At 37.5% G+C, this 26,454-nt stretch overlaps 1 protein-coding gene across 10 annotated transcripts in view; it reads left to right on the top strand.

Moving 5' to 3' along the window:
• Nucleotides 1-26,454, top strand: part of MEF2A (myocyte enhancer factor 2A) — an 82,463-nt gene that overhangs the window by 32,127 nt on the left and 23,882 nt on the right. For 7 of the 10 annotated variants that reach the window (XM_087829163.1, XM_087829167.1, XM_087829159.1 and 4 more), the window contains 5 exons: nucleotides 1,296-1,487; nucleotides 6,506-6,709; nucleotides 20,044-20,181; nucleotides 22,253-22,472; nucleotides 23,332-23,391. In XM_087829163.1, the coding sequence (XP_087685289.1) occupies nucleotides 1,434-1,487; nucleotides 6,506-6,709; nucleotides 20,044-20,181; nucleotides 22,253-22,472; nucleotides 23,332-23,391 (676 nt within the window). In that variant the 5' untranslated portion in view covers nucleotides 1,296-1,433. Of the gene's footprint in view, nucleotides 1-1,295; nucleotides 1,488-6,505; nucleotides 6,710-19,846; nucleotides 19,979-20,043; nucleotides 20,182-22,252; nucleotides 22,473-23,331; nucleotides 23,392-26,454 lie in introns of all 10 variants that reach the window. The other 3 variants (XM_087829164.1, XM_087829166.1, XM_087829168.1) reach the window with 2 other exon arrangements.

The raw sequence follows: 26,454 nt of genomic DNA, 5'->3' as shown, positions 1-26,454 counted from the left end.
CTTCCAGATCTCAGTCCTACAGATTCTCACTGTCCTGCAGGTTCTCTAGTGTCTTTAAACAGATTACTTTTTGTTTTGCTTTCCTGGTTCTTAGAGGAAGGTTTGTTTGAGGTAACTCCTCCACTATGGTCGGAAGCAAAAGGCTCATATGTGTTCTAGAATTGAGAATTTTTGCCATGGTAGTGATGAAAATTTAAAAAAGCTTATTACTTTCGAGCAAAAGCCAGATTTAATCAAACACTGGATTTGCACAGTGCAATTGAAGTTTTGTAGATATACATGTATAGCATTAAAAACACTGGAATAAAATTCTCCTGAGAATTGATTATTGTGAATGTTACTACGTAAGTTTTGAAAGCACTAGGTTTTGTCACAACCGTCATTCACAGCATGACAAATTATATAATTGCCAGTAATTCCACTTTAGAGATAAATGTAATAGAAAATCCTTGTTTTTGAATGATTCATAGAGTCAGAGGAATTTAATGGGCATGGAATTTATATACCCACACCCACAAAGTAAGGTTCTGTGGTTTATTCTAAGGGGAATTGGTTTTGGCGTCATCAGGGGGACGACATTACAGTCGATAAGGACTTCATTAAATAACTAACAGAATAGTATTACATTTAAGTGCATATTATTATGGAAGTATATAGTGTCTTTGTGGATTGATATAGTAATTTTGCTGGTGTCTATGGCAGTTTGCAAGAAGTTTGTAAAGGCAGAGTTATCCAGATTTTTAGTTCATCCTTTGACATAAGAAGCTTTTAAGGCTATTTTATAATGTTTAAGAGGAGAAGCTCTGGAACTAGACTCCTTGAGTTCATATCCTAAGCTGTGCCCCTTACTGTGCAACCTTGGACACATTACTTACTATCTCTGTGCTTCAATAATCCTGTTTATAAAATGAGGTAGTAATTACAACTAACTCAGAAGATCGCTGTTAGGATTGAATGAATTAAAACATATCAGGTATTTAGAAAAGTGCCTGGCATACAAAAATCTCAGCAAGTGTTGGCTCTTGTTGTTGCTAGTATTATAATAAGCATTGAGAAAAGCCTAGAGGTTACGATTGCACTCTTTTAGTCAGAACTAGAGGCACAGAAAGATTTAAGATATATTTTAGGGGTTAAATTAACAAGACTTCAACTTATTTACTAATTTTATGTAACCAAAAATTTTAACTAATAATGCTGTCTGTGTGCAGCTTAAAAACAGGTTTGAAATTTGTATAACATTTTCATGACTTGCAAATCTGTAGAACTTAAACTTTCTAATTTGTGTTTTCTTTTAGATCTTATAGAAAATTTCAGCTGTAGCCCTTGGACTAGAAGCTGAAATAATAGAAGCTGTGTATGATGCATTAGGGTATTGAAGAAAATTAATTTTTGAATTAAATATTTGGAATATAAGGAAGGAAAGGTGACTGAAAATGGGGCGGAAGAAAATACAAATCACACGCATAATGGATGAAAGGAACCGACAGGTAAATGAAAATTTTAATTTATCTATTTAATTGATGTAAACATTTTTTCTAAAAAAGGAGTGTAGGATAAAATGGTTGAATTTTTCTTTAATTTCAAGTCTAAATATTTTTCTCTCTAGACTAAATTATATACTTCAGCAATCAAAACATTTTGGCTTTTATCATGTACTTTAAGGAAGCTTTTTTTAATTTCAGAAATCATATTGTTAATTACAAAAACATAGGCAGACAGAAGAAAAGTAAAATTATTGCAGCTCCACCACCACTGTCCATTGTGTCCATCTATCACAATATATTTAATCTTCTGTACATTTGATTGTTAGTTTTCTGTATATTGATCATTTTAAATTATCACCTATTTTCATGAGTAGGTAATTCCTAAGTTAACTACAACTGTCAGTGATTGTGTTCTGCTCAGTTATATTTTCTGGTTAACCAACAGATAATGAGAAATTTTTTTACAACTCTTTATTATCACAAATATTCTAAATCACTTATGTATAGGGTGGGCAAAAGTAGGTTTACAGTTGCTCATATGGAAAATAATACAATAATTAATAAATAATACAAGAATAAGCTCTGTTTTGCATACTCACAACTGTCAACCTACTTTTGCCAAGCCCATATATTGAAGTTAATTTTCAGTACCAGCGTCAGTAAACCCTTAAAAATTCAGGATAATTATAACGGTACTGATACATAAAGACCTAAAATCATAAGGGTTTAAAGCAAGAGATGGCAGACTGTGGTCCTTGGGCCGACTGCCTGTTTTTATAAATAATGCATTAATTATAACACTGCCATGGCGTGGTATTTAGCAGTGTGCTGTTTCATCTCCAAGTGTTTTGGGATTTCCCAGCTATTTTTCTATTACTGATTTCTTGTTTTAATTCCATTGTCACCTGAGAGCATACATTGTATGATTTCTGTTCTTTTAAATTTAAGCTGTGTTTTATGGCCCAGAACGTGGTCTCTCTTGCTGAATGTTTCATGTGAACGGGAGAGTAATGCGTATTCCGTCGTCTAATGAGGTAGATAACAGTTATATTCAGCTGGTTGATGATACTCCTGAGCCCAGTTATGTCCTTGCTGATTTTCTCCAGCATTTTTGGTAGAAGGGTGTTGAAGTCTTCTGTTGTAGTGATGCATTCACCATACTCCTTGCCTCCCAGATGCCCTTCTCTGTTCCTGGTAATTTTCTGTGCTTTGACATCTTCTCTGTCTGAAATTAATATCGGTATTTCAGTTTGCTTTTGATCAGTGTTAGCAGAGTATGTCTTTCTCCGTCCCTTCACTTTTACTCTATATGTGTCTTTATATTGAAAGTGGGTTTCTTGTAGACAGTATCTATTATTAGGTATTGTTTTCCTACTCACTGACAATCTTTATTTTTTAATTGCTATATTTAGACCATTGACTTTTAAAGCTGATTGTTGGTGTAGTTGGATTAGTAGCTCCCACATCTGTGCTCTATTTGTCACTCTCCTTTGTTTTTATTTTTGTCTGATGATCTTTTTCTGCTTTTTGTGATTTAAAGTGATCATTTTATATGGTTCTGTTTTCTCTCCTTTCATATCAGTTATACTTATTTTTTTTTTTACTCTCCTTAGTGTAACGAAGTGTTCCTAACTCCCTCTCTCTGCCCTGCATTGTTGCTCTCATGCATCCCGCTATCACCTAAGCTGTAATCATTTTTAATACATGGTTGCTATTATTTTGAACAAATTGTTATCTGTTAGGTCAATTAAGAGTAACAGCAGCGCCCGGCCGGGCGTGGCTCAGTGGTTGAGCGTCAACCTAGGATCCAGGCGATCAGGGTTTGATTCCCGCAACATGCCTGGGTTGCGGGCTGCAACCGATCAATGACTCTCTCATCATTGATGTTTCTAGCTCTCTCTCTCCCTCTCCTTTCCTCTCTCTGAAATCAATAAAGGTATATTAAAAAAAAAAAAAAAAAAGTAACAGCAGCAAAAAGAGTATCTCTGATGCTCTTTTTTTTATATAGATCAGAGTTTCTGGTCTTATTTTCCTTCACTCTGAAGAACTCCTTTCAACATTTCTTTCATGGCAGGTCTATTAGCAACAGATTTCCTCAATTATTGTTTGTCTGAAAAAGTATTTATTTCTTTTGAAGTAGTTTTTCAAGATACAGCGTTTGAGGTTGGTGGTTTCCCCCCTTGACACCTGAAACGTGTCATGCTGTTCTTCCTGCCCAGTCTGAGGAGAGCTTGGATGTCATTCTTATATTTGCACTTCTCCAGATACGGTGCTTTTTCCCTCTGGCTTCTTTCAAGATTTTTTAAAATCTTTGATTTTATATCGTTTACATATAATATGCCTTGCTGTTGTTTTCAGATGTTGAGGGGTTTTTGTTTTGTTTGTTGTTTGCATTTATCCTGCTTGGTGTTCTTTGAGCTCCCGGACCTGTGGTTTGGTGTCTGATATTAATTTGGGGGAAATTCTCAAATGTTATGATTCAAATATTTTGCCTGTTATTTCTCTTTCTTCTCCTTATGGTATTTACAGTTTCTGTTGATATATCCTCAAGCTCAGAGATTCCTTTCTCATTAATTCTATCTTGCTAATGAACCCATCAAAGGCAGTTCATTTATGTTACAGTGCATTTTTATTGCCAGCATTAAAAAAATTTTTTTTTTAGAATTCCCATCTCTCTGCTTACGTGTTGTTGCATGTTGCCCACTTTTTCCCTTAGAGCCCTTAGCATGCTAATCAGAGTTATTTTGAATTGCTGGTCTGATAATTCCAACATTTCTGCCGTGTCTGACACTGCTTCTGATGCTTGCTCTGTGTCTTCAAATTGTGCTTCTTCCCCTTTCATATGCCTTGTAATATTTTGTTGAAAGCCAGTCATGTGATGCGCGAGGTAAAAGGAATTGCAGTCGTGGGCCTTAGCACTGAGGTGGAGAGGTGTGGAGGTGGGAGAGGTGTTCTGCGGCCCTGTGATTAGGACTCCGTCTTCAGTGAACCTACGCCTGCAGACTGTGCACCCCCCAACTTCAGGTGGGGTAGGACGGCTAGAGGGGACTGGAGCTGAGTATTTCCCTTTCCCCCGTCAGTTAGGCTCTGGTAAAATTGTTTGTCTTGAGGGCAGGCCTTGCTAAGAACAGAATTCTCTGGCACATTTCAAAATGGCGACTTCTCCCCTCTCCCTGCGGAAGCACGAGGGGTTTTCTCTGATCTTTACCAGTAGGACCTGGTAGAGGACCTGAGGGAGGTAAAACTCAGAAAAGTATAGGCATGTCCCCTGAGACTGGGCCCTCCTGGAGTTCTTTTTTTAAAATATATCTTTATTGATTTCAGAGAGAGGAAAGGCGAGGGAGAGAGAGATAGAAACATCAATGATGAGAGAGTCATTGATCAAGCCCGCAACCTGGGCATGTGCCCTGACCGGGAATCAAACCCCTATCGCCTAGATCCCAGGTCGACGCTCAACAGCTGAGCCACGCCCAGCCGGGCCCTCCTGGAGTTCTTAACTTTCATGCTTGTCCACACTAAGCCTCCAGCATTTCCTCAGTTATAGTTCTGGTTTTCTTACCCTGGTACTGGTTCCAGTTTGGGGGGCAGAAGTTTCCCTGTCACCTCAATTCTTTGAGGGATCTAAGAAGAGTTGTTATTTTCAGTTTATTCCGCTTTTTACTTCTTGTTAGGATGGAGTGGCACCTTTCAAGTTCCCTGAACACATTTGACCAGAAACCTTAAGTGTCCCATGGACTTTTAAATTGAACAATGAAATAAAGATACGGGGATCCTTGGGGATATGAATAGGGGTCAGTCCCTGGTTGGGGTTGTGCCAGGCAAGTATATTAATGAGAGAGAGGTAAAGAAGTTACGTGTTTGCAAGGAAGTGAAAATAGTGATGGGTCATGGAATCTAAAGAGGTAAGAAAGGGCATGAGAATAGACAGTGACAAAGTGGTGAATTGGATAGGAGGACTTGATAAAGGTTAAAGAATTTCTGGAGACATAATACAACATAGGAGAGCTGGAAAGAAGGCAGTCAAAGTGGAATGAAAAAAACTGAGATTTTGGAGGTGATGTGATTGTTGGTGATGGCAGAGTTAAAGGTATGATTTAGGAGTAGGTGCTTGACATGTGGTAGAGGTAGGCCATTTGGAAGCTGAGAGATAAAGGCACTGAGAGGCCAAAGTATTCGCAGTGGTCCCCCCTCCTCCCCGGGATGCTGAAGTCACCAGAGATAAAAGTAAGAGCAGGGCCAGAAAGACAAGTAGTTAGGTGATACCTATCAGTGCGGGGGAGGGGGGGGCCACTTGATGGCCACCACAAGGAGAGTTTTTGGGTGGTACAAATGTCCTGCCTTTAGCTTCAAGGTATCTGGGCTTTTTGAAGGGGAAGGAAGGAAAAATACTTGAGAAGAGAGACTACAGAGCAGAAAGGATGTATCTTTCAGGCTGAACAAGCAGAAGTTGGTCTCTATTTGAGAGGACTTCAGGTGACAGGTTTCAAATACAGAAAGAAACATTCAAAGGACATAAGTGAATTTGCTGATCCTAGACTGTGAATTTCAGTGGGAGCAATAGAAGGGCTTGGGAACATACTGTTAGATTAATAGATGTGCTTAGTTTAGTCGTTTAGGGGGTGAAGTCCGAATGGTGATGGATTCCTTGTGTAGGACTTGGGGTTTCTGATGGGGGGAACCATTTTAAGCTAGATGGTAAGGGGCCACTTGGCCAGCCGTTTCCTTTCTGGTTCTTTGCCTTCTACAGTGGAGTGGCAGCCAAGGATAAAGGAATACTTCCTCAGGAGGCTGCCTCCTAGAGCTCTTGGAGATGCCAGATACATGTAGGACTGTAGGCCTGTGGCAAAGAGGGGGGAGGTAGAGGCCCATGGGGAGCATGAAACTAGGGACCTTTTCCATCTTCGAAATCTGACTCAGTATTAGGAAGACTCATTTTCAGGGAGCCTATATTCAAGTACTACTTTTAATATATTCAAGTGATACTTTTAATAAAAGTACACTTTTTTTCTTCAATTGTCTAGGTCACCTTTACAAAGAGAAAGTTTGGACTCATGAAGAAAGCCTATGAACTCAGCGTGCTCTGTGACTGTGAAATAGCACTCATCATTTTCAACAGTTCCAACAAGCTGTTCCAGTACGCCAGCACCGACATGGACAAGGTGCTGCTCAAGTACACCGAGTACAACGAGCCTCACGAAAGCAGGACCAACTCGGATATTGTCGAGGTAACACTCTAGCCAGCCCGGACTGCGGATAATAATTAAGTCGTTCATTTAATTACTTGAACTGTTAGATTGTTTTTTACATACAGAATATAAATCAGTCATAGATACATCTTTTCTCTAAATCATTTCTTAGAAGGATCTAATCGCTGCTGTGTGATGAACCATTTATGCTATAAAATACCCTCTTCATTGAGACCAAATAAACTAGGCTCCTGTACCATATCCCCTTCTCATCCACGATTACTTATTTTATGAGTGTTTAAATTAATATTCTAAGAAACATCACTTTGGACAGTATGAAGTTACAGTTTTAATGTCTTAATTAACTGAAAAGAAAGAAAAGGGATTTTTTAAAGAATGATTCCTGTCTATTCAGAAATAGTGTTTTAAAACAAAACCTTTGAAAAGGAGGACCAATATCCTTCCCTTTGCAAATTCTTATAAAAGATAACTTTCCATGTATATTCCATAATAGCACTTTATATGAGCTTGATCTTTATTGAAAAGATATATACTTGGGCTTAGTTTTGTAATATTAGAAAACTAGTTCAATAAATTAGGTATTTCCTTGGTGAAAGTACTGAAACCATGTGAAATGATGCACAACTAACTATAAAAGAAGACATGAAGCTCCAATGTAGATTTTATTCAAATAATTGAGATTAAGATAAAGATTTTTATTGTATAGGAACCTGTTTGCCTCCACAGATTATATTATAGTTCTGACAATGAGTTTAAAATTGTCCCTATATTTCTCTGCCTTAGCCATTCCTTTTTTCACAGTAATCATCACTGCAAAAAAAAAAAATTGTTACTTTTTAGCAGTTGACTAGTCGTTTGAAAAGAGGACAAGTATAGCATAATTACAGCTAGGACTCATCTCTGTTGTTTGGTTTGATTTGCCCATTTTTATTTAAGTGACTCACTATGGTGAACCTCCCCTGGAATGTGTATGAAAATTTTGATTGGGCTTTTGCTGAACATTTCAGTTAAACTGCATGGTTACATCTTTAGCCAAACCCCTTAATGCAGTTATATCAGTGGTAAATTATTTTATATCATTGAGCATTTTTGGTATATCTTATCACTATAGATACAATGAATTTTGAATCATAATTTTGTAAATGAGGGCATCACCATTCGGGTTAGCTTTAGAGTAGACTGGATTTCCTTGAAGTGGGGAGTATCCCTGGTGTGTTTAGTTTAAAATGATATCTTATTTTTAAAATCTCTATTTCTATAAAAAGTTGCACTTCCTTGAATCAAGAGAAATAGAGTTGCTTTAATACTGTCAACAAATAGATGTTCAAGCTAGTTTCACTATGGAAGGCAGCAACCACCTTCTTAACCCTAACTGCTCTGCTCTTTTATTGTAGCAGTGTTGTTCTTGGCCCAGAGTTGGGGTGTTTTGCACAGTCTACAGTGTACTTCCGTAGAGAATATGAAGAATCGAGTTTAATTTAGCCCTCCCAGGATTTTCAGGAGATTCCCTCAGTCTTCCTCTCTGTTGTGGTCAGCAACAGATTCCATGTCAGGGAGGAGATCCAAGCGTTTCTTAGCAGTCTCCTATATTATGTAAAGTCTGCTTCCATATGGCTGAAAACTTCTGCAGCCCCATTATCAGTTGGGATTTTGATACTTCCTTTTTAATTAGAATTCTTAGGAGGGAACATAAATCTTACCAATAGATTTTTATGAAGTTCTGAATTACATAAATACAAAGGTTAGAAGACAAAATTGATTATAAGGGATTAATTTGTTGTGCTGGAATTAATTATAAGGCTTAATTCTCCTTTCTTGTATGTTAATGACTTATTCAGTTAACCTGCATTTTAAGACAATGGTGGTGTGGTTACACTTGTAAGATATTCTTTCTCCCACATGTAAGGTGATACAACTATAACCTCACAAGTAGCGTATACATGTCTGAGTTCTTTTTATCAGCTGTGGTCATGGCTTATGCTAATGTTGCTTCAAAGGTTTTTGTTAGCTAAGTTTACCAGATAAGAATAATGACAGATACTTAACGTTGAACGTCCCATGGGTCAGACACTTTAGAATGCTTTACAAATACCTCATTTAAAGATATTTTTAGAATGCGATTATAAGTATTTTTCCTTTTTTCATACATTTTCCTTTCAACCAGTTGTAGTAATTGGAAGCACACTTTTTGACAAAGTGTGCTTTTGTTCATTTGACAAAAATAATTGAGGGGCTGCTGTGTGCTGTGGCCTCTGCAAAGTGATGCTATTTAGAGATTTCTAATTCAAGCCACTACACTATTCTTTCTACCCAAGTTTTATAATCCATTGAGATCAACTTTTTCCAACTAAAGATTTTATATCTATAAACTTCTATCTAACATGTTGGTGTGTGATGTTCTAGACTCTTCCGCTGTCTCACGTGGCTGAGTACATTAACATTCAGCGGAGGCATATAAACATCTGTAGGTGATGGACTTCAGTGTGTTTCCTTATGCAATGTGGCAACAGTGCAACGAGCTGAGAACTTTGTGAACAGCTCTCATAAGGCCTCTAACCTGAATTCACCGATTTCCTGTTGCATATTTGTTAGTCTTTAAAATCAGCAGGAGTTTACTTTAATGTCCTTTGACAGAGTCTTGAATATATTAAAATGGAGTCTTCAGTAGATGTAATTCTATTGCATCCTACACACAAGCCCTTTGGGGACGTACTGTGAAGAGAAAGGAGGATGGTGTCTGTTGTTAACCACGCCTGCAGTCTGCAGCATAGGGATGCACCTGTGTTTGGCCTGTGGAATCAGATCTAGTATGTTGTGTGGGAGCACTGTAGTAAATATATAAAAGTTGTGGGTATTTGAATATTGTGAGGGTAAACAGATACAGGGAAGGACGTTGACACTCGCTTTTATCTACCTTTCAATGTTTAGCCATGGGTATTAGAAACCCTCCACAGAACAATGTTCTAGATTTGTTCTTCCTTGTATCATGTTGCCTGTATTTTAAAACTCGTTTTGTAAGATTTTAATCAGCTTTAACATTTTAATTATAGCTGGTAACAAATTTCTATATCTACTTTTTAAAAGTCAACATTTACATATTTTAAGTGGCACGTAGTTTAAATTAAGGTCTGCAGTGTCTTGTAGGAAGCATATATACCCACTGTGTTGAGGAAACTATATGAGGATGGAAACTTACACATTAGGAAATTAGGTCATCTTTAACATAAACTTCATAAGAACCTTCATAACTGGATTTTTTTGAAATGGAGAGTATCACTACTGTGTTTAAAATGACATCTTATTTGAAAATATTTATATACTGCTTTTATACTAAGTAAAAGCCCAGAACCAATGGAAACGCTCTGCATCAAAATAAATATTTTGCTAAAGGCACAAAATGAGGATTTTAGCAGCTGCTACACAATGAAAGCCTGAAATTACTTTCATATCTTTTTTTTTTTTTTTTTTGGCTTTACAGGAATATTTGAAATATTAAATATTCCTGCTCAGTATTTTTTAAATAGCTATGATTTGGTGGCATTGGAGAATATCAGTAAATAGCTTATGTGGTGATTGATTCAGATCACTGCGCTGTCATTTCAGGAAGTACAGGGGCCGTGGCTGTTTATCTTGCTTGTTAGTATCGTGTGAGCTGTTCCCAAATGGAGATATTTTATTCACCCCAGGAATACTACAGTACTTAAAAAAAAAATTCTACATTATTTCCTTTGATCTTCATATCCAGGGTAAGCTTTTTTAGAAGTAGAAAGTGAGGCCCAGTTAAATGTTTTGTGCTGAGTCATGTGGTTATTTAGTGGCAGAACTGCCAGTAGAACCTGGGTCTTTGACATTGCTTCCTGCTTTTGTGCCCCCGTTGACTGAATCCATTGGAGCTCTGGAATATTTCACCACAGATAGATAAGATTGTCTACCTATACCAGTAATGTGTATAACATGTAGCAAACATGGGTAAGTTTTCCTCAGTAATGAACAGAAGATAAGTGAGGATAGTTGTAATAAGAATAATAGATAACATTTATCAAGTACTTACTATGACCTGATACTCTTCTAAGGGCTTACATTTACATTCTTATTAAGTCCCTCTGTTGACCCCATTCCACAGTTGAGGAAATTGAGGCACAGTGATAAGTAAGATGATGATAATTTGGATTCTAAAGAAAGAAAACAGGATGCTTTTTTGGTAATCCCTGCCTGCTTTCAAATTACAAAGGAATTTAGAAATAATCAGTATGAGATTTCCAAATAAATATAAGATGTATCTTAAAGAAATCAATGTAAGATATATCTATCAATTACTAAATAAAAATGAGTGGTAATAAAAGTGATCATTCCAGGAGTATATTATTTAAAATCAGTAGTTTTCAAAGTGTGGTACCCTGACCAGCAGCATCACCAGAGAACTTAATGAAAATCTAAGGTGAGATTTTCAGAAACTTGAGAAGACGCCTGAGCAATCTGGTATTAACTTGAATTAACTTTTCCTAAGTGCAGTGAGACTGAAACCTCCAGGTTAACCTGAAGTCTCTTGACATTGGTTATCTTGGTTATCTAGCTTTTAAAATACTTTTGTTTCCAAGAATATCTTCTGAAATAATTTCAAGCAGTAAGCAAGCAGAAATTGTAACTCTCAAGACGTGTTTTTTCCTTAATATATCTTTATTGATTTCAGAGAGAGAGAGAGAGAGAGAGAACCATCAATGATGAGTCATTGAACGGCTGCCTCCAGTGTGCTCCCTGCTGGGGATCGAGCCCACAACCTGGGCATGTGCCCTGACCAGGAATTGAACTGCGATCTCCTGGATCCTAGGTCGATGCTCAACGGCTGAGCCACGCCAGCCGGGCTCAAGACCTTTCTAAAAGCAATTCAGAATAGTATGCTAATATTGTTGTGAACTGCAAACTAGGGAACACGTTTCTAATGGGCTACCTTTCAATTCAATTCTGCACGGTTGTGAGTGCTCCTTTGAGTGTAGTAAAGGGGTCTGGTGAGGATGTGTGGGAGCTGACTCCAGTTCCTCAGCTGAGCAGAAAAGAAAGATAAATGACTTTTGTCTCCTGAGGTTATCTAGGGCTGACCTTAAAGAACTAGAGGTGTGATTTGGTTAAGGTTCCCTGACAGTGTGTATTACGCATAATATCCTCAGAGACCCCCTTTGAGCCAATCGATTCTTTTCTTCTCCGTGTAAGGCACAGCTGAGGAGTGGCAGGGCCTGCGGTGTTTACAGGGCTGCAGCGGAGGGGCAGGGAGGTAATGAGAGCGCTGAAGAACCAGACCGAGCTGCCCCACCTCCAGCCTCTGCCCAGCTCCTGTGTAGCTGACACCCCCAGCTGGGGCAGTGGGTCATGGGGTGAGGCTGGCAGTCCTCACGGCCCCTCTTCCACGTGTCCCACACCCGCGCCACACTGCAGTCACCGTAGCTCTTGCGATTTCCGCCTCACAGTTTTTATTTTGCTGTGTGCTTGACTATTACTCATCACACAACTATTGGTTTTCATTATGTGCTTTTAATCAGGAACTCTGCATCTCTACATGTGATTTTTATTGTCTTGAAGTTAGATTTTTCTCCGTCAGAGATTGATGTTGTTGATGTATACACAGGAGATCGTGGGGAAAGGGTGATATATATTACTTTATAACATAGTTCACATTTCTGTGATGCATATCTTGTGATTATTGATGAATACCTGTCCTTTTTATCTCTGTCAGGGATTGAGTGCTTTAGTACTGATGATCAGATAACTTGTTCTTCTTTCCTCTGGAAGTTCTTTGATACATTGGCCAAATTTTTGACCAGTGAGAGGAGGGTACAGAGATCAGAGAAAACTTTGTCTAGAGGTGACACCCTCACCTGAGTCCTTTAAAGGATAAAGGACAGGGTTGGGGAGGGAAAGGGGGTGGAAGGAAGGTGTTCTAGGTCAGGGGGAAGCTTACGTGGAAGTGAGGAAGTGAGACATGGCACAGTTATTTTACAGAGTTAAAGTCAGCTTGGTATTGTGTGAAGAGCGGAAATAGCTGAGACCTGAGAAGTAAACCAGATCCCAAAGGGGCGTGTGAGGCTCGTGACTTTCTCCTGAAGTTTGGGTAGCTACAGAAAGAGCTTAATAGACTAGCTGCCTAGGTTTTGTCCTGTACTTTTCCAAGCTATAAACTGTGTTAGATTTGAACTGTAATTTTTTTGAAAGGGGTTAGAGAGAAAGGAAGAGAAAGGGTAAAAATATTGAATGAAATGAATTATTTCTCCATTTTTTATTCATAGCATTGATATTGTACTATGTATGAGGCCTTGTGCCAGACACTGGGAATATAGTGGTAACTGGCTTACATTTCTGCTGTTTTCCCAACAAGATGATGTGTTGGCTATTTTATTGTCTCACTACGTAGTCCCTTTGTTGAATATGCTTCAGAAGGATTCAGGACACTTAGAATCCCAAGATTTTGATGTTTCCCTCCAAATCAGAATCATTCAGCATATACGCGTTATAGTGTAATTAGAACTAGAAGCTCATTTAGAGCAGAATTCTCACCACATGTAAAACAGTGTTCTGTGTGTGCCTGTGAAGTGAGATGTGTATAGTCCATGATATTTCAGTTCTCTTCTAAATAGGTGGCTAATGCAGACATGGAGTTTTTAAAACCTGGCCATTCAAACACATAATTTAAAATTAAGCAGATAGCTGAATATTTTTTATATTTATTTTGAAGTTATTTTTGTAGCTTAGTTCTGAGAGAGAATCTATTTGGGGATCTCTAGTCTAAAGAAAGAGGGTTATCTTCTAGGCATAGATTAGTTGTAACTCTACTTTTTAATTTACAGTCATACAGTCAGTGCTGTGTCTGTAAATAACTCTAGATGGTGTGTGAACTTCTTATGTTTTGGAAAAATAAACGTACCTTATAATTTTGTTTGATGGATTGATTCACAACTTTCAATGCGTGTGCTCTGATACTTGTATATCATAAGGATATTCTATGAAGAGTAATACATGTAGGCACATTGACATGTGATTATATTTCTTTACTCAAAGACTGTTCCTTGAAGTTCTTATTTAATTCATTAGCAGTAAAACAGCAGAAGGTAAACTTGTAATATTGTTTATGAAGTTAGCAGTTAACTTTGTAAATAAGCTACATGCCTGAGTCTTAGAGAATGAACCAAAGCATGATTATTTATATTGGAATTTGCCTCTTGGAGTTCAGTGGAGAATATTTTTCTGCAGTGCTTTGTTTTTGTAGACAAATTTTTTTTTTCATATAACTCATTTGTTATTTTTTGGTAATTTCTGGGCTTGAGTTGTTATTTCCAGAACCTTATCTTGAAAACCTTAAAAGTATTTATGTTCTGCAAAAAGAAACATAGAAATAGCAACTAGTAGTTGTACAGGAATTTAAAATTCAGTGGGCTTTTATTACGCCATCAGTGTTCATATAGGATTATCCCATAATATTATATAATTAAAATATTTTATTGCTATCCACATTTGTATAGTTGAATTAAGTTTTTAAAAATGATTATTACTTTGGGGTATAGGAAATTTATCAGTCTTGTTCTGTAGGACAGAAAATAAGGGTTTAGGTGGGTGTTTAGGTGCTTTGTGAAAGGTGTATTAATTCTCAAATCCTCTTATTTGATATTCACTTAATAGTAATTCAGAGTAAGTTTCTATAATTAGTATTGTAATAAGCATTTCTCGGCTATATTAACCAGTTATTTATTGAATATTTATGGTACCCAGGTAGTAAGCTCAGTGTTTAATAGGAAGAGGGAATAGTATTAAAGTTCTAAACCTCATCGCGTTTGAGGTTCAGTTACAATAATGTCCGTGAAGGCATTTTGAAACTAGTCCATATTAGTTAGGCTGTTCTGGTTGCAAGCAACAGAAGACCTGACTGAAACTGGTCTTTGAAACTGGTCTTTAAAGTAAGGGTATTTGTTATATCACATAACAATCCAGCAGTGTGGTAGAGATTAGCCTGTGTTAAAGCGGGCTCGGGGTTTCTGCCTTCCATCAGGCATCAGCTCTGTCCTGATGCTGGCTTCCTTGTGTGGACAGTGACAGCTCCCAGCCTTACATGTGCACACAGCGTCACCTAAAGCAGCTCTATTCAGTAGAACTTTCTCTGATGATGGAAAATGTCCTTTGTCTGTGCCATTAAATATGGTAGCGGTTGTCCATGTGTACCTGCTGACTGCTTGAAATACAACAAGTGCAACTGTGAGGAACTGAATTTTTAATTTTAATTATAATTTAAGTAACCGTATGTGGCTAGTGGATGCCATATTGTAAGCACTGATATAAAGCTTTAGAGATCAGTTTTGTTCCAGAATTCCCAGCAAATGTCCTAAAATTAATTCGGACTGTACTGGTTTAGATAACATGCCTTCACACCGCCCACTCCCAGTGCACTAATTGTGTGGTGGAGAGGGGACGGAAATTGCCGATTAGCTGTTCTAGCCAGATGTCCCACCTCTAAGATATACTGTAAAGCTATAGTAATGCAGAAAGTTTGGTATTTGCATAGGGATAGATATGTAGATCAGTGGAACAGAATAGAGAGCTCAGAAATAGAAGCACACATATATGGTTAATTGATGTTTGACAAAAGTGCAAGAAAAATTGAGAAAAGGAAGATCTTTTCAGTAAGCGGTGCTAGGAAAACTGGATAATACGTGTAGGAATAAAGAGTTTGTATAGGGGAGTAACAAAGGCAAGGCAGAGACCAGACCGATGGGGAGTAGTTGATGGGGGGCCTTGAATGGCAGGCTGTGGCATTTGACATTTGTCCTGTGGGCACTGGGCAGCCATTAGAGGTGTTTAAAAGGTAGTCAAGTAATTGTTACAAGAATACTAATCTGGCGACAGATAATCAGCATTTTAAAAGAAGTTCATAGCTTTTAAAAATAGACTGTTATCTATTAATTATGATGGGTTTCCAGAAGTTGTGAGGCTCCTGTGAAGAATGTGCTTCACTTGGGGAAGGGCGATTGCAGTGGGGTGCAGGCTGTGTTCCAAGGAAAAAAGTACAGGTGCGTGTGCTGCAGTGCAGCACATGCAGCCCTGAGAATTCTCCTGAGCTGCAGAGCCTGTGCAACTCTGCGTTCTGACAAAAATCCACCTCCACAAAAACTATAAACCTAAATGTGAAAAGCAAAATTATAAAACTTTTTAGACGATAGCATAGGAAAATATCTTCATAATGTTGAGGTAGGGAAAGATTTCTTATACAAGACATAAAAATTACTGCATAAGGGAAAACTGTAAAGGAAAAAATTGATAAATTTGACTTCATTAAAATTAAGGACCCATTTTCAGTCAAAGACAAGTATTCAAAAAACATGCCACAGAATGGAAAAGATTTTTACAGTGCATAAAATTAGCTAAGGACTTATGTTGATTACAAAAAAAAAATGACTATAAAGCAGTAAGAAAAAGAAACAGCTCACTAGAAAATCTGGCAACGTACCTGACAGGCACTTCACTAAAGAGAAAATCCAAATGGCCAACAGATATGACATGTGCTTTGTTTTCTTAGTGATCAGAGTAATACAAATTAAATCCTCATTGCAGGTGGAAATTGTTTGTTTATAGAACTACTGAAAAACAGTTTGGCATTGTCCAGTATAACTGAAGACCAACATTTTATGAACTAACAACTTCACCCCTAGAAATACACCCTAGAGAAGTGTGTGCAGATATGCAGTAGACTGTCTGTAAAAGTGTACATAGTGCCACTTTTATAACAGCCAGAAGTCCGAACCAACTCCAGTGGTCTGTCCGCGGTAGAATGGGTGACCCCCCACCCTATATGATGTAACACAGTGCTCACTGAAAACGAGCAGACTAACCCTCTGCGACCCTGTGGGTGACTGTCATAGATGAAAGAGGCAAGACAAAGTACTATATTGCCTATCAAGAGGCTAGACAAAAATAATGTATATGTTTCATTCCCATAATATCTAAAAGTAAGCAAAGCTAAATTATGTTTTAGGGCTATGTATGCCTGTGGTAAACCTATGAAGACAGTTGAGGAAGTTGTCCTCACAGAGCTAGGATGCACTGCCTGTGAGGGTTGTGATTGCGGCAGCTGTGGGAGGCTCTGGTTCCAGTCTGGTTTTTGACCTGAGAATTACTGGCGTCCACTTTATAATCCCTGAATTTGATATAAGTTTTGATGTCCTTTTCTTTATATGTTTCTCATAATTTTAAAAAATTAAATGTTTGTATATATTTTCAACCTGTCTAGAAAGTATGAGAAGTATCTTTCAAAATTGGAAACGATTATTGCAAAGGGGGAAAAAGAGAACTTTTCTCAACTTAAAAAAATCCTAATAGTCTAAGTTCCTTGGAACTTAAGACATAATTCCTTTATTTTACAAGTACTCGTTTATACCGTGTGCTAGATCTGACTGATGATCCATTCAGCCAGCAATTGTGGAGCATTTATTGCTCACCCGCTCCACAGGAATGAGATTTAAGGTGGGTGGCGATAGTGTGGGTTGAAGTAATTGATGAGCTTCTTGTGCGTTTCAAAACCAAACATATATACCTTTTGAGTACTTTCAGTTCCATAGTTTTACTTCTAAGTGGTGACTTTTCCAGCTGTTTTCTTCACTGAGCAAGTGTTTTTATTGTGGCTCACTTGAAGCACGTGAAAAAACTGAAGCTAGACTGTTTTTTATACGCCTCGCCTGGCCTTGTTAATAGATTACAGCATTCCACTTGTTAGTACCAGTGACACAAGAGAAACTTCTACTATTGTGCTATGTGGTAATGATAAAGAAGACAGAAAAGGTCTTTTTATGGTAGTTGGGTCCTCAAAACAACTCTTCATGTTCTAGTGATAAGACAAGTTGGCTGTGCAGCAGAGGTACATTAGCTTGTTATCTATGGGCAGAGCTGATACAGACTCTCAAATTCCCTCCCAGTGACAGGAACCCCTCTGAAGTGAAGGCTTGCAGGGCTGGAGATACCAGCGCGCTGTTCGTCCTCAGGGGTACAAGTAGGGTTAACCTTGCTGTTGTAGAATAAAAATTGTGTGTAATTATTAAACAAAGGCCAAATTCTTTTTCTCTGTAATTAAAAAAAAATGTTCAAAGAGATACGTATTTAGTGATTGCTGTTAGTGGAAGTACAAGACTATGAATTACCTAGTCTGAAGATATATATGAATTCGAGGGGAAATATGTGGAGATTTGAGGCTAGAATAAATCAGCAGCTTCATGATAAAATCTGTGTGTAGGCACCTGCTATATTTGTTCCGTTTCTAGGGCTGTGCAGGTTATGAGAGTTCACTGTGCACCAGTATTCTGAGTGTTAACACCTTCACTGCAGATAGCAACTTGTAAGCTTTGGCATGGACTTGCCACCACGATGGGGGAGGATGCATGTCTTCATCGTTTAGTTCTAAACAACAGGACCTTTTATGGCTAAGTACACATAAAAGTCCCTGCGCCTAGTGAGACCCAGAGAACACAGAGCTGTGGGGCTGACGTTGGGGAGCCAGCTGTGGTGTTTGCTGTTTGCTTGTGGTCAGTGATTGCAGTGGGGTGTCAGGCATTGTGGGGGGATTCCCAGTGCATACCTAATAACTTGAGAAGCTAAGAAATCTATACTGATTTCTTGTAATTCTTTAAGCATGAAAAAACAAATTTTGTAAGTTTGATTTTTAAAATAATTTGACTTCAGAGAAACTAAGAAAAAAAATCTCAAATCTTAATGTATTGTGTTTACTTTTCTTAAAGAAAAGGAGTAAAATAAACATTCACAATTAGTGCAAGTCATGTTTTAAAGGATACCAACTTAATTATTAATGAATTTATCTAGTGCTAGTCTATTAATCAAACTGTTTCCTAATTAAATTAGCTCTTTGAGGTAGGTTTACCTGGAAAATTTTAACTTCCTAAAAGTTTCCTTTGGTTGGCAGGAAAATCAAATCTCAAAGCTATTTAAGTTGTTAAACCCAGTAATTCTACTTTGAAATAAGACCCAAAAGGATTTTAAAAAATATAGACATTCTAGAAGCAAATTAGTATTCCATAGATTGTCAAGCCCTTGGTTTTAAATACTGGACAAGTCATTTCATTTCATTTAAAAAAGATTAAAAGTTAGAAAACCAATCGTGCACTGTATTTGTACTATATTTAGTCATTTTGGTTCAGGGGATGCTTTGATGAAAATTCTCCAGAAAGTCACTTCAGTGGATTAAGCTAATCCATGAGCTCCATAGGAAGAGCTACAAAGAGAGCAGGGAAGATACATGCTGAGTCACTTACTTTTACAAATTTAGAAAATGTGTAAGGCTGTCTTAGTTGGTTTGGCTCAGTGGTCAGAGCGTGGACCTGCGGACTGAAGAGTCCTGGGTTCAATTTTGGCCAAGGGCACGTACCTCGGTTGCAGGTTCAATCCCTGGCCCTGGTCAGCACTTGAGCAGGAGGCAGCTGATCAGTGTGTGTCTCTCTCATCGAGATTTCTTCCCCCCCTTGAAAACCAATGGAAGAAATATCCTCGGGTGAGGATTCAATATACATATACATATAGTCACTAATATGTTCATTCTACATAGGAAAAAGCGATTACGGTCATATATTAAATATGTATTTGAGTTTTACACTTTGAAGTTATGAAAGAATGATAGTATTTCAGAACAAATTAAGAGTTACTGGGATGTTGCGTTGAATCTTTCTGGGAACTGGGATAAACTAGTCAGTAGATGAAGTTGCTGAAATGTTCATTTGTTAAAGGTGCTGTCATAACTTTTCAAAGCATCATTTTGATACATTTCTGTTTCAGTTCTCACCCTCATTGGCCCATCCAATATGCTGATGAGGCTTGAGTCATACTGGGTGGTAACTGTCAGAGCAGCGAGTAATTCACTAGTATTCTCTTGGAAGTTTGGAAACGAAGAGCCCAGACAGATGAATATTCCTTAGCTCTTAAGGCACAGTGTGGACATCGATTTTGCTTCTGTCTATAAGGTTTGCCTTCCTGAAGAATCAGGGAGCATCCGTGATCATTTAAAACCACCTCAGTGGCTCTTGTATAAGCCCATTCAGTCTGTGCTCTCTTAATAAATTTTACAAAAAACTCATGGCAAGTTAGTATGATGTGTGTGTGAATTTTCCAATTGTATTTCAGACCTTAAGAAAGAAAGGCCTTAATGGTTGTGAGAGCCCTGATGCTGACGATTACTTTGAGCACAGTCCACTCTCGGAGGACAGATTCAGCAAACTAAATGAAGATAGTGATTTTATTTTCAAGCGAGGCCCTGTAAGTACTTTCGCTTTACCTCTCCTTTTTATTTGTTGATCCTTTCTGTTAACTTCGTCATCTAGGCGCTCAACAAGAAGGAGCACAGAGGGTGCGACAGCCCAGACCCTGACACCTCCTATGTGCTAACTCCGCATACAGAAGAAAAATATAAAAAAATTAATGAGGAATTTGATAATATGATGCGGAATCATAAAATCGCAGTGAGTACTAACTACAGTATGGTTTGTGCTTTTAACTCGTGCATGAAGAGATTGGCCATACATCTTGTTTATTTTCCTAGTGGGTGATGACAACAATAAAGTATTTTGTTTTATAGAACTTTAGAATAAATTGCTAAAATCTTAAAGTTCAACATTCAGTGCCTTAAACATAGAAGTGCAGAGAAGCATTCCAATCCAGGCTCTGCTGCTTACGTACAACGTCCTGGATTCCAGTTTCCTTATCTGTAAAGTGAGTGAGTTGCCTCACGTAATTTCTGAGGTCTCGTCCAGCTCTAAATTTCAATGATTTTAACTGTAGGGTGCATGTGACTTCCCTCTCCCTCCTGTGACTTATTAAAAAAATATTTCATGTACTTTAAATAGATCTTGAGACTATAAATTATAAAATGGTTGGATTTGGCATTTCAAAATTATTTTTAATTATTTTGTATAGTTGCTGTAATAGTAGTAGCTTACTATTTGGCTTTTTTATGTAAATGTCCTTAAACCACTTGGCAGCAGGACCTCCAAACTCCTGTGCTTTTCTTCTGTAGGTTTTGAGAAAAGAGAGCCTTGGTTCTGTTTTAATTTAAGGAAGCAGTGTTCTTAAACTAGTTGCAGAACAGATAGTTGGTTTAAAATTTTCCATGCTCATACCTCTGACCGTAATGGGCTCATGCTCCTTTGATAGCTCTTCAAAGAGTTCTCATTGGAAGCCCCATTGGCAAGAGCTCCTTAAGGCAGCTGTTCTGAATCTGATTTTCGAATGCTATGTATGTATGGTAGGCCTCGTGGAACAGATTGGTTCTGATGCTGATATGTATTTCATTGTCAGAGCTAATTTTCTTAAAACTATGCTCTGAAGTATGCATCATGGATTATTTCTTCAAAGTAGTCCTACACTGTACCAGCCACTCATGAAAAGTAGACTTAAGGAGATATTTTTGTGCTAATACCATCATTGCTCTTTAAAAGTACACACCAAAAACAGTAGCAAATAAAAAATAAAATCCCTTCTGACCTCATATGGATGTTGGTGACAATGCAGTTAACGTTAAACTGCAGAAATACTGTGTAAATAAAAGTGTTTTACCTTTGAAAAAAATTTAAATCTTATATCTGCTGTTTTTATCTGTTAATGAATTACAATTTTCTACCTGAAATAAACTGAGTAGAGTACATAAACTATATTCTTCCAACTTTGAATTAGCAGTGTTACCTTACTTTGCAAATCACTTTTAAAAAGTCTGAAGAGGAAAGTTTTTTTCTCTCTCATTTTAAATTATAAAGAGGATTGTTATTTATCATGGTTAACATTGAACATGGTCTGTGGAGGCATGAAAGAGGAAAACGGAAAATATTTGAAAGGGGGTGTGGAATACTTTGGGGGGAAGGAAGAGAGTATTGATAATAGTTGTAATCATCATACAACTTAGCTTGTCAATAGTTAATTTGATTGTTTCTTTTCACTTTCATTACATTCAGATTGCATTGTGCTACATATATAACTTGATTTTTTCTTTTTTCTTTTTAGTTTTGTCCATTAAGAATGTCAGTCATTTAAATCATACCAGGGCTTATTTATAATGTCTGAAATTTTATGTATTAAATTTATAATATTTGTACGTACTTCCCCCCGTTGTTATAATTGGAATCTCCCAATAGAAATGTAATGTTATTACACTGGTTTTCATTAAAGTGCTAATTTATGCTTACTTGGTAACATGATATATTTTGTAATGTTTAAATTTGACAACAGTACTTTAATATTAGGTTCTGACCTCTAATTTTCATCTCTATGAATGTTCGAAATATATACTATATACATTATTTTAGTGTGTACGTATTAATATGTAAGAAATTGAAAAGGCTCGCATTCAAACCTACTCATGTTAAATGTAATTCTAAAGAAAATAGCTTAAATCTACAAGTTGATTTAGTAAGATCCTACCCCCATCCTCTACTTTTAATAACTAGAGTTACCTTGTCACATTAAAGTTCCTAAGTTAATAAATTCAATATAGATGGAAGTGAAACTAACAGTTTTCCCTTCCCTGTCCTCTGTTTGCAGCCTGGTTTGCCGCCTCAGAACTTCTCGATGTCCGTCACAGTCCCTGTGAGCAGCCCCAATGCCCTGTCCTACACTAACCCAGGGAGCTCCCTCGTGTCCCCCTCTCTGGCAGCCAGCTCGGCGTTAGCAGATTCAAGCATGCTCTCTCCACCTCAGGCTGCGCTGCACAGGAATGTGTCCCCTGGCGCCCCGCAGAGACCACCCAGCACTGGTAGTGCAGGTATGTGGCGGTAACTGTTCTGCCAGCTCTTTAACAGAAAGGGTAAAAACCCGAAATGCTAGTAACATAAGCAGCTCCTAATGCTGCTACTCTTAATTTTATTGTTTCAATAAGCAAGAATAACTACTACATAACTGGCTCTCCAAGGTTGTTTTTGACAATCTACTGTGGCCCTAGCATTGTGTCAGGCCCAGTGGAACAGTATATGCAACCTGCCGTCTATAAGCTTAGAACATTTAATTAGGATAACATGAGCAGAGATTTAAAGTTGAGCGTGGGCCATGCGTGTTAAAAATATGGGAATAGACTTAACTGATTGGAGTTAGTGTTTCTTGCATCTCTCCCTGCTGGAATTTGTTTGTTAATTCAGCAGAAATTTGCAGTGGATTTAACTTACTGCCTTACTCAGTGTAATGCGCATCTGCTCTCCCGTGTCCTGGATTTATTAGTACTCCATTAGCACTGCTGTCATTCTTATCGATGTGGACTATCTCGTATGATACCCAGGAAGGCAGACACACCCAGAACTGACTAGGTGAGCTTATATACGGGGTGGGCAAAAGCAGGTTTGCAGTTGTGAGTATGGGAAACAGAGTTTATTCTTGTATTACTATTTATTAATTATTATATAATTTATATTGTCTTATTATTTTGTATTCTTATGATTTATCTTTTAGTAATGATGGCTGATAACTTACTCTATGTAGATTAACACATCAATGCCAGGTTCAGACTGGGCTGGTTTTAATTTTTGTGTTCTTTAGAAATGGAGTGAGGGCTCCCTCTGCTTATTTAGCTCGTAGTCATGCAGAGAGGGTCCAGCCCATACTCACGCCTTGTCCTCTCTCTGTGGTCGCAGGTGGGATGTTGAGCACTTCAGACCTCACGGTGCCGAATGGAGCTGGAAGCAGCCCAGTTGGTGAGTGAATTCCACTGCTTCGCTTTGTGGGCATCTGTCCTGTCCGAGGTGAGAGGAATATTGTCCCTCAGACAAGGCCGCCTACCAGACGAGGAAAAGATGGGCATATAGGATGTTTTCCTTTGTACATTTAACTTCCTTCTGATGGGTACTTTTTACGGATACATAACATTTTTTTGATAACTCCTGTTTTAGTCCTTACACCTTGGCCTTAAATTCAGTTACTCATTTATTCAAATATTTATTGAGTGCCCCCTTCGTGGCAGACATTGTTATTTTCTAAGGACTAAATTGCCTTAGTGCAATTTCTACAGCAAACCGTTAAGGAGAAGCTTCCTGTGTCATCTGTTCTCACCAAAATTAGACCGTTAACAGGCTACAGATACATTTTCCAATGGCATGAAATGTTGTCAGACAGATTTCAAGGTGAGGAAATGGTGAGCTTACTTCTGGAGAGTCAGAGAGCATTGAGAAGTTCGCCTCTTAAGGATCTGTTTTGGTGGCACATGGAGAACATTCACATTTTGTCATGGTTGCAGCCATGTTGGTTCTTTTACTTTGGGACCCCTCCCGAGATGACTAGTACTTTAGACCCACATCATAAATGTGTCTCCCTGCCTGGAAGTGCTGGTAAAGATAGATTATGATCTTACAATGACAAAAATACGGCACATGTGTCAGAGTTATAGGAATAACTGTATCCCTTTGGGTTATCATCGTGTTAAGTCATCTGGGTCTCTTATTCTACGATTATTGTCACAGTTCTCCGAAAGTAAGAGCAGGTGTTCCCTGTCTGCTTGTAAATACTATTGTGTGTTCCTGGAGACATCTGAAAACAGATTTCTTACAGGGAAAAGTCCCGATTGCATTTGGCTCATTCCACAAAAATGTAGTAGGCCTTAGGAAAACTATGGAGATGATTGAATAACTTAATTTAAAATAATGAGAAAGAAATAAACAGGCATTATTATTAATAAGACAAGTTACAAAACATATAGTGACCTAAAGTAGAAATAAGTGCCTAATTATATCTGCTACTGTGTTAATTGCTATTTTAATGGAATTAAACTGTTGTAGGATCTTTTTAAACAGATAATTAATGTGGAACGATTCATAAGGGTCTTACCAATTATTAGGGCTGTTACACTTGCATGTGTATTTCCAAATATTTATAGTGTCTTTTCAACTCTGTTTTAGTTGTTTGCATGTTACATTTTTTTCATGGATGCTTATATTCCCCCAGAACTGTCCATCTTGCTCTCCTTTTTACTTTCCAGCCTGGTTAAGGCTGGAATCAATCATTCCTATTTCATTTAATGTTAATTTTAACTGCGTCTTGGTTTCATTTCCAGAATTATTTCTTCTTCATGGAATTTATTGGAAGATGTTCTCCCCATGCTTTTATTTTTGCTCATCCCTCTGGCATTGTAAACACTGTTCTTTCTCCTAGAAAACAGGTTCTCTTATTTTTTTTTTTTTCTCTCTTTAAATCTAGACCTTGTCTTTGCTCTTCAGTTTTCTGTGTTCCCTTTGGTAATTTCAAACTCAGACTTGTGATCATCCTAATGTGAACTTTCTCCATGTACTTCGAGGGTTGCATCAGTCACAGTCCTCAGATTAAGCATGTTAACTGTGGGTTTGTACAGAGCATCTCAGTATGTTATTCGTGTGTCCCTTTTATACCTCTGCTCCACTACCATTCCCTTCCTCCCCCGTCCTAGGCAACTATTTTAATATGTTTAGTGTTAATAATCATGTTAATCATCATTAGTGAACATGAATTTTTATTAAAATTTAAATTTCAGGTAAGTATTAAAATATTTTAAATGCCTAGTGATTTATTTAAAAGCATTTCTGTAGACAGAGAAATCGTGTTTCTCATTGTGCATCTCAACATTTACAACACACGATTGGGTGTCTTGATTCATCACTGGTTCATACCTTTGTACACGTAATTTACGTGCACTCGGTCTAAGTCTACTTACTCTGCTTATTTGGATTATATTCTGAATGACGTTTATGTTATAACTACTTTTTAACATGTGAATTTAGATTCATCTAAGTAGACACCTTGTATCACTTAATTCAGATGCCAACTGGAAGTAGTTATTTCTGTGCAATACTTAGAGCATATGTGGATTTAAAGTGCTATAAATACTGCCCCTCCCCCCCCAAATAAGTGGTTTATCATAGGTATTTTAGAAATGTTATTTTTGTGAGGAAGAGTCAGAGAATATATATTAGCTCATTTTCAATAGCGGTGCCATTTTGGTTTAGTGGTTTCAAAAAAAATATTTTAAACATTTTTAAACCTAAATAAAGTTTCCATGAATAAAAAGATTAAACATTTAAAATTCCCAGAGAAATTTAGAAGAAAATATATTAAAAGCTGTGGTATGCTATCTAATCTGCATTTTTCAAAGCGTTTTTCTTGGATCTGTATGAAAAGGAGGTCAGACTTATCTCTGTGTTTTGCGGATCACATGCTAAATAAAACTAAATAGGTTTCTTCACTCTAGGACTTAACAGAGCCTTTAAAATGCGAGCCTATTTTGTGAATCTTCAAACTTAGTATGAAACATACCTGTATGCTTACTCAAAGTGATTTCACAATACAACCCTTCCCTTTTTTAAAAAAAATGAAAAAGTGTCTTTCAGTGTTAATGTTATATCAGACATATTTTGGGAACTATTGCTTCTAATATTAAGGTGATACATAGAAACGATAGTTTTTGGCTGATTTGAAAACTTTCATAAATAAAATTAAAATGGAGGTGTAAAAAAGGAAAAGAAAGGCAATCAGATTTCTGCTGTGATAATGGCAGACTTGGTCATTTGGACTTAGGCAGAATATTTTAAAGATCGGCTTGAAAGCATTTGAGAACTAACTAGATAATGATGAGTCATTGGCACAAGATTCAGGGAATGACAAAGAGATTCAAAGACATGAGCCCAGAATTTATGGTTGCTTTTCTTCAGGTGGTGTTTGCCAGTTCCACAGTGGGGTGTCTAAGAAGCTGTGTATGACAGCCTCAGAGATCTAGGGGGACAGAGAGATCAAAG

This window comes from Miniopterus natalensis, chromosome 22 (assembly GCF_054644295.1).
Source record: "Miniopterus natalensis isolate mMinNat1 chromosome 22, mMinNat1.hap1, whole genome shotgun sequence".
In the NCBI taxonomy this organism is placed as follows: domain Eukaryota; kingdom Metazoa; phylum Chordata; class Mammalia; order Chiroptera; family Miniopteridae; genus Miniopterus; species Miniopterus natalensis.
This window is presented reverse-complemented; position numbering and strand designations above follow the sequence as displayed.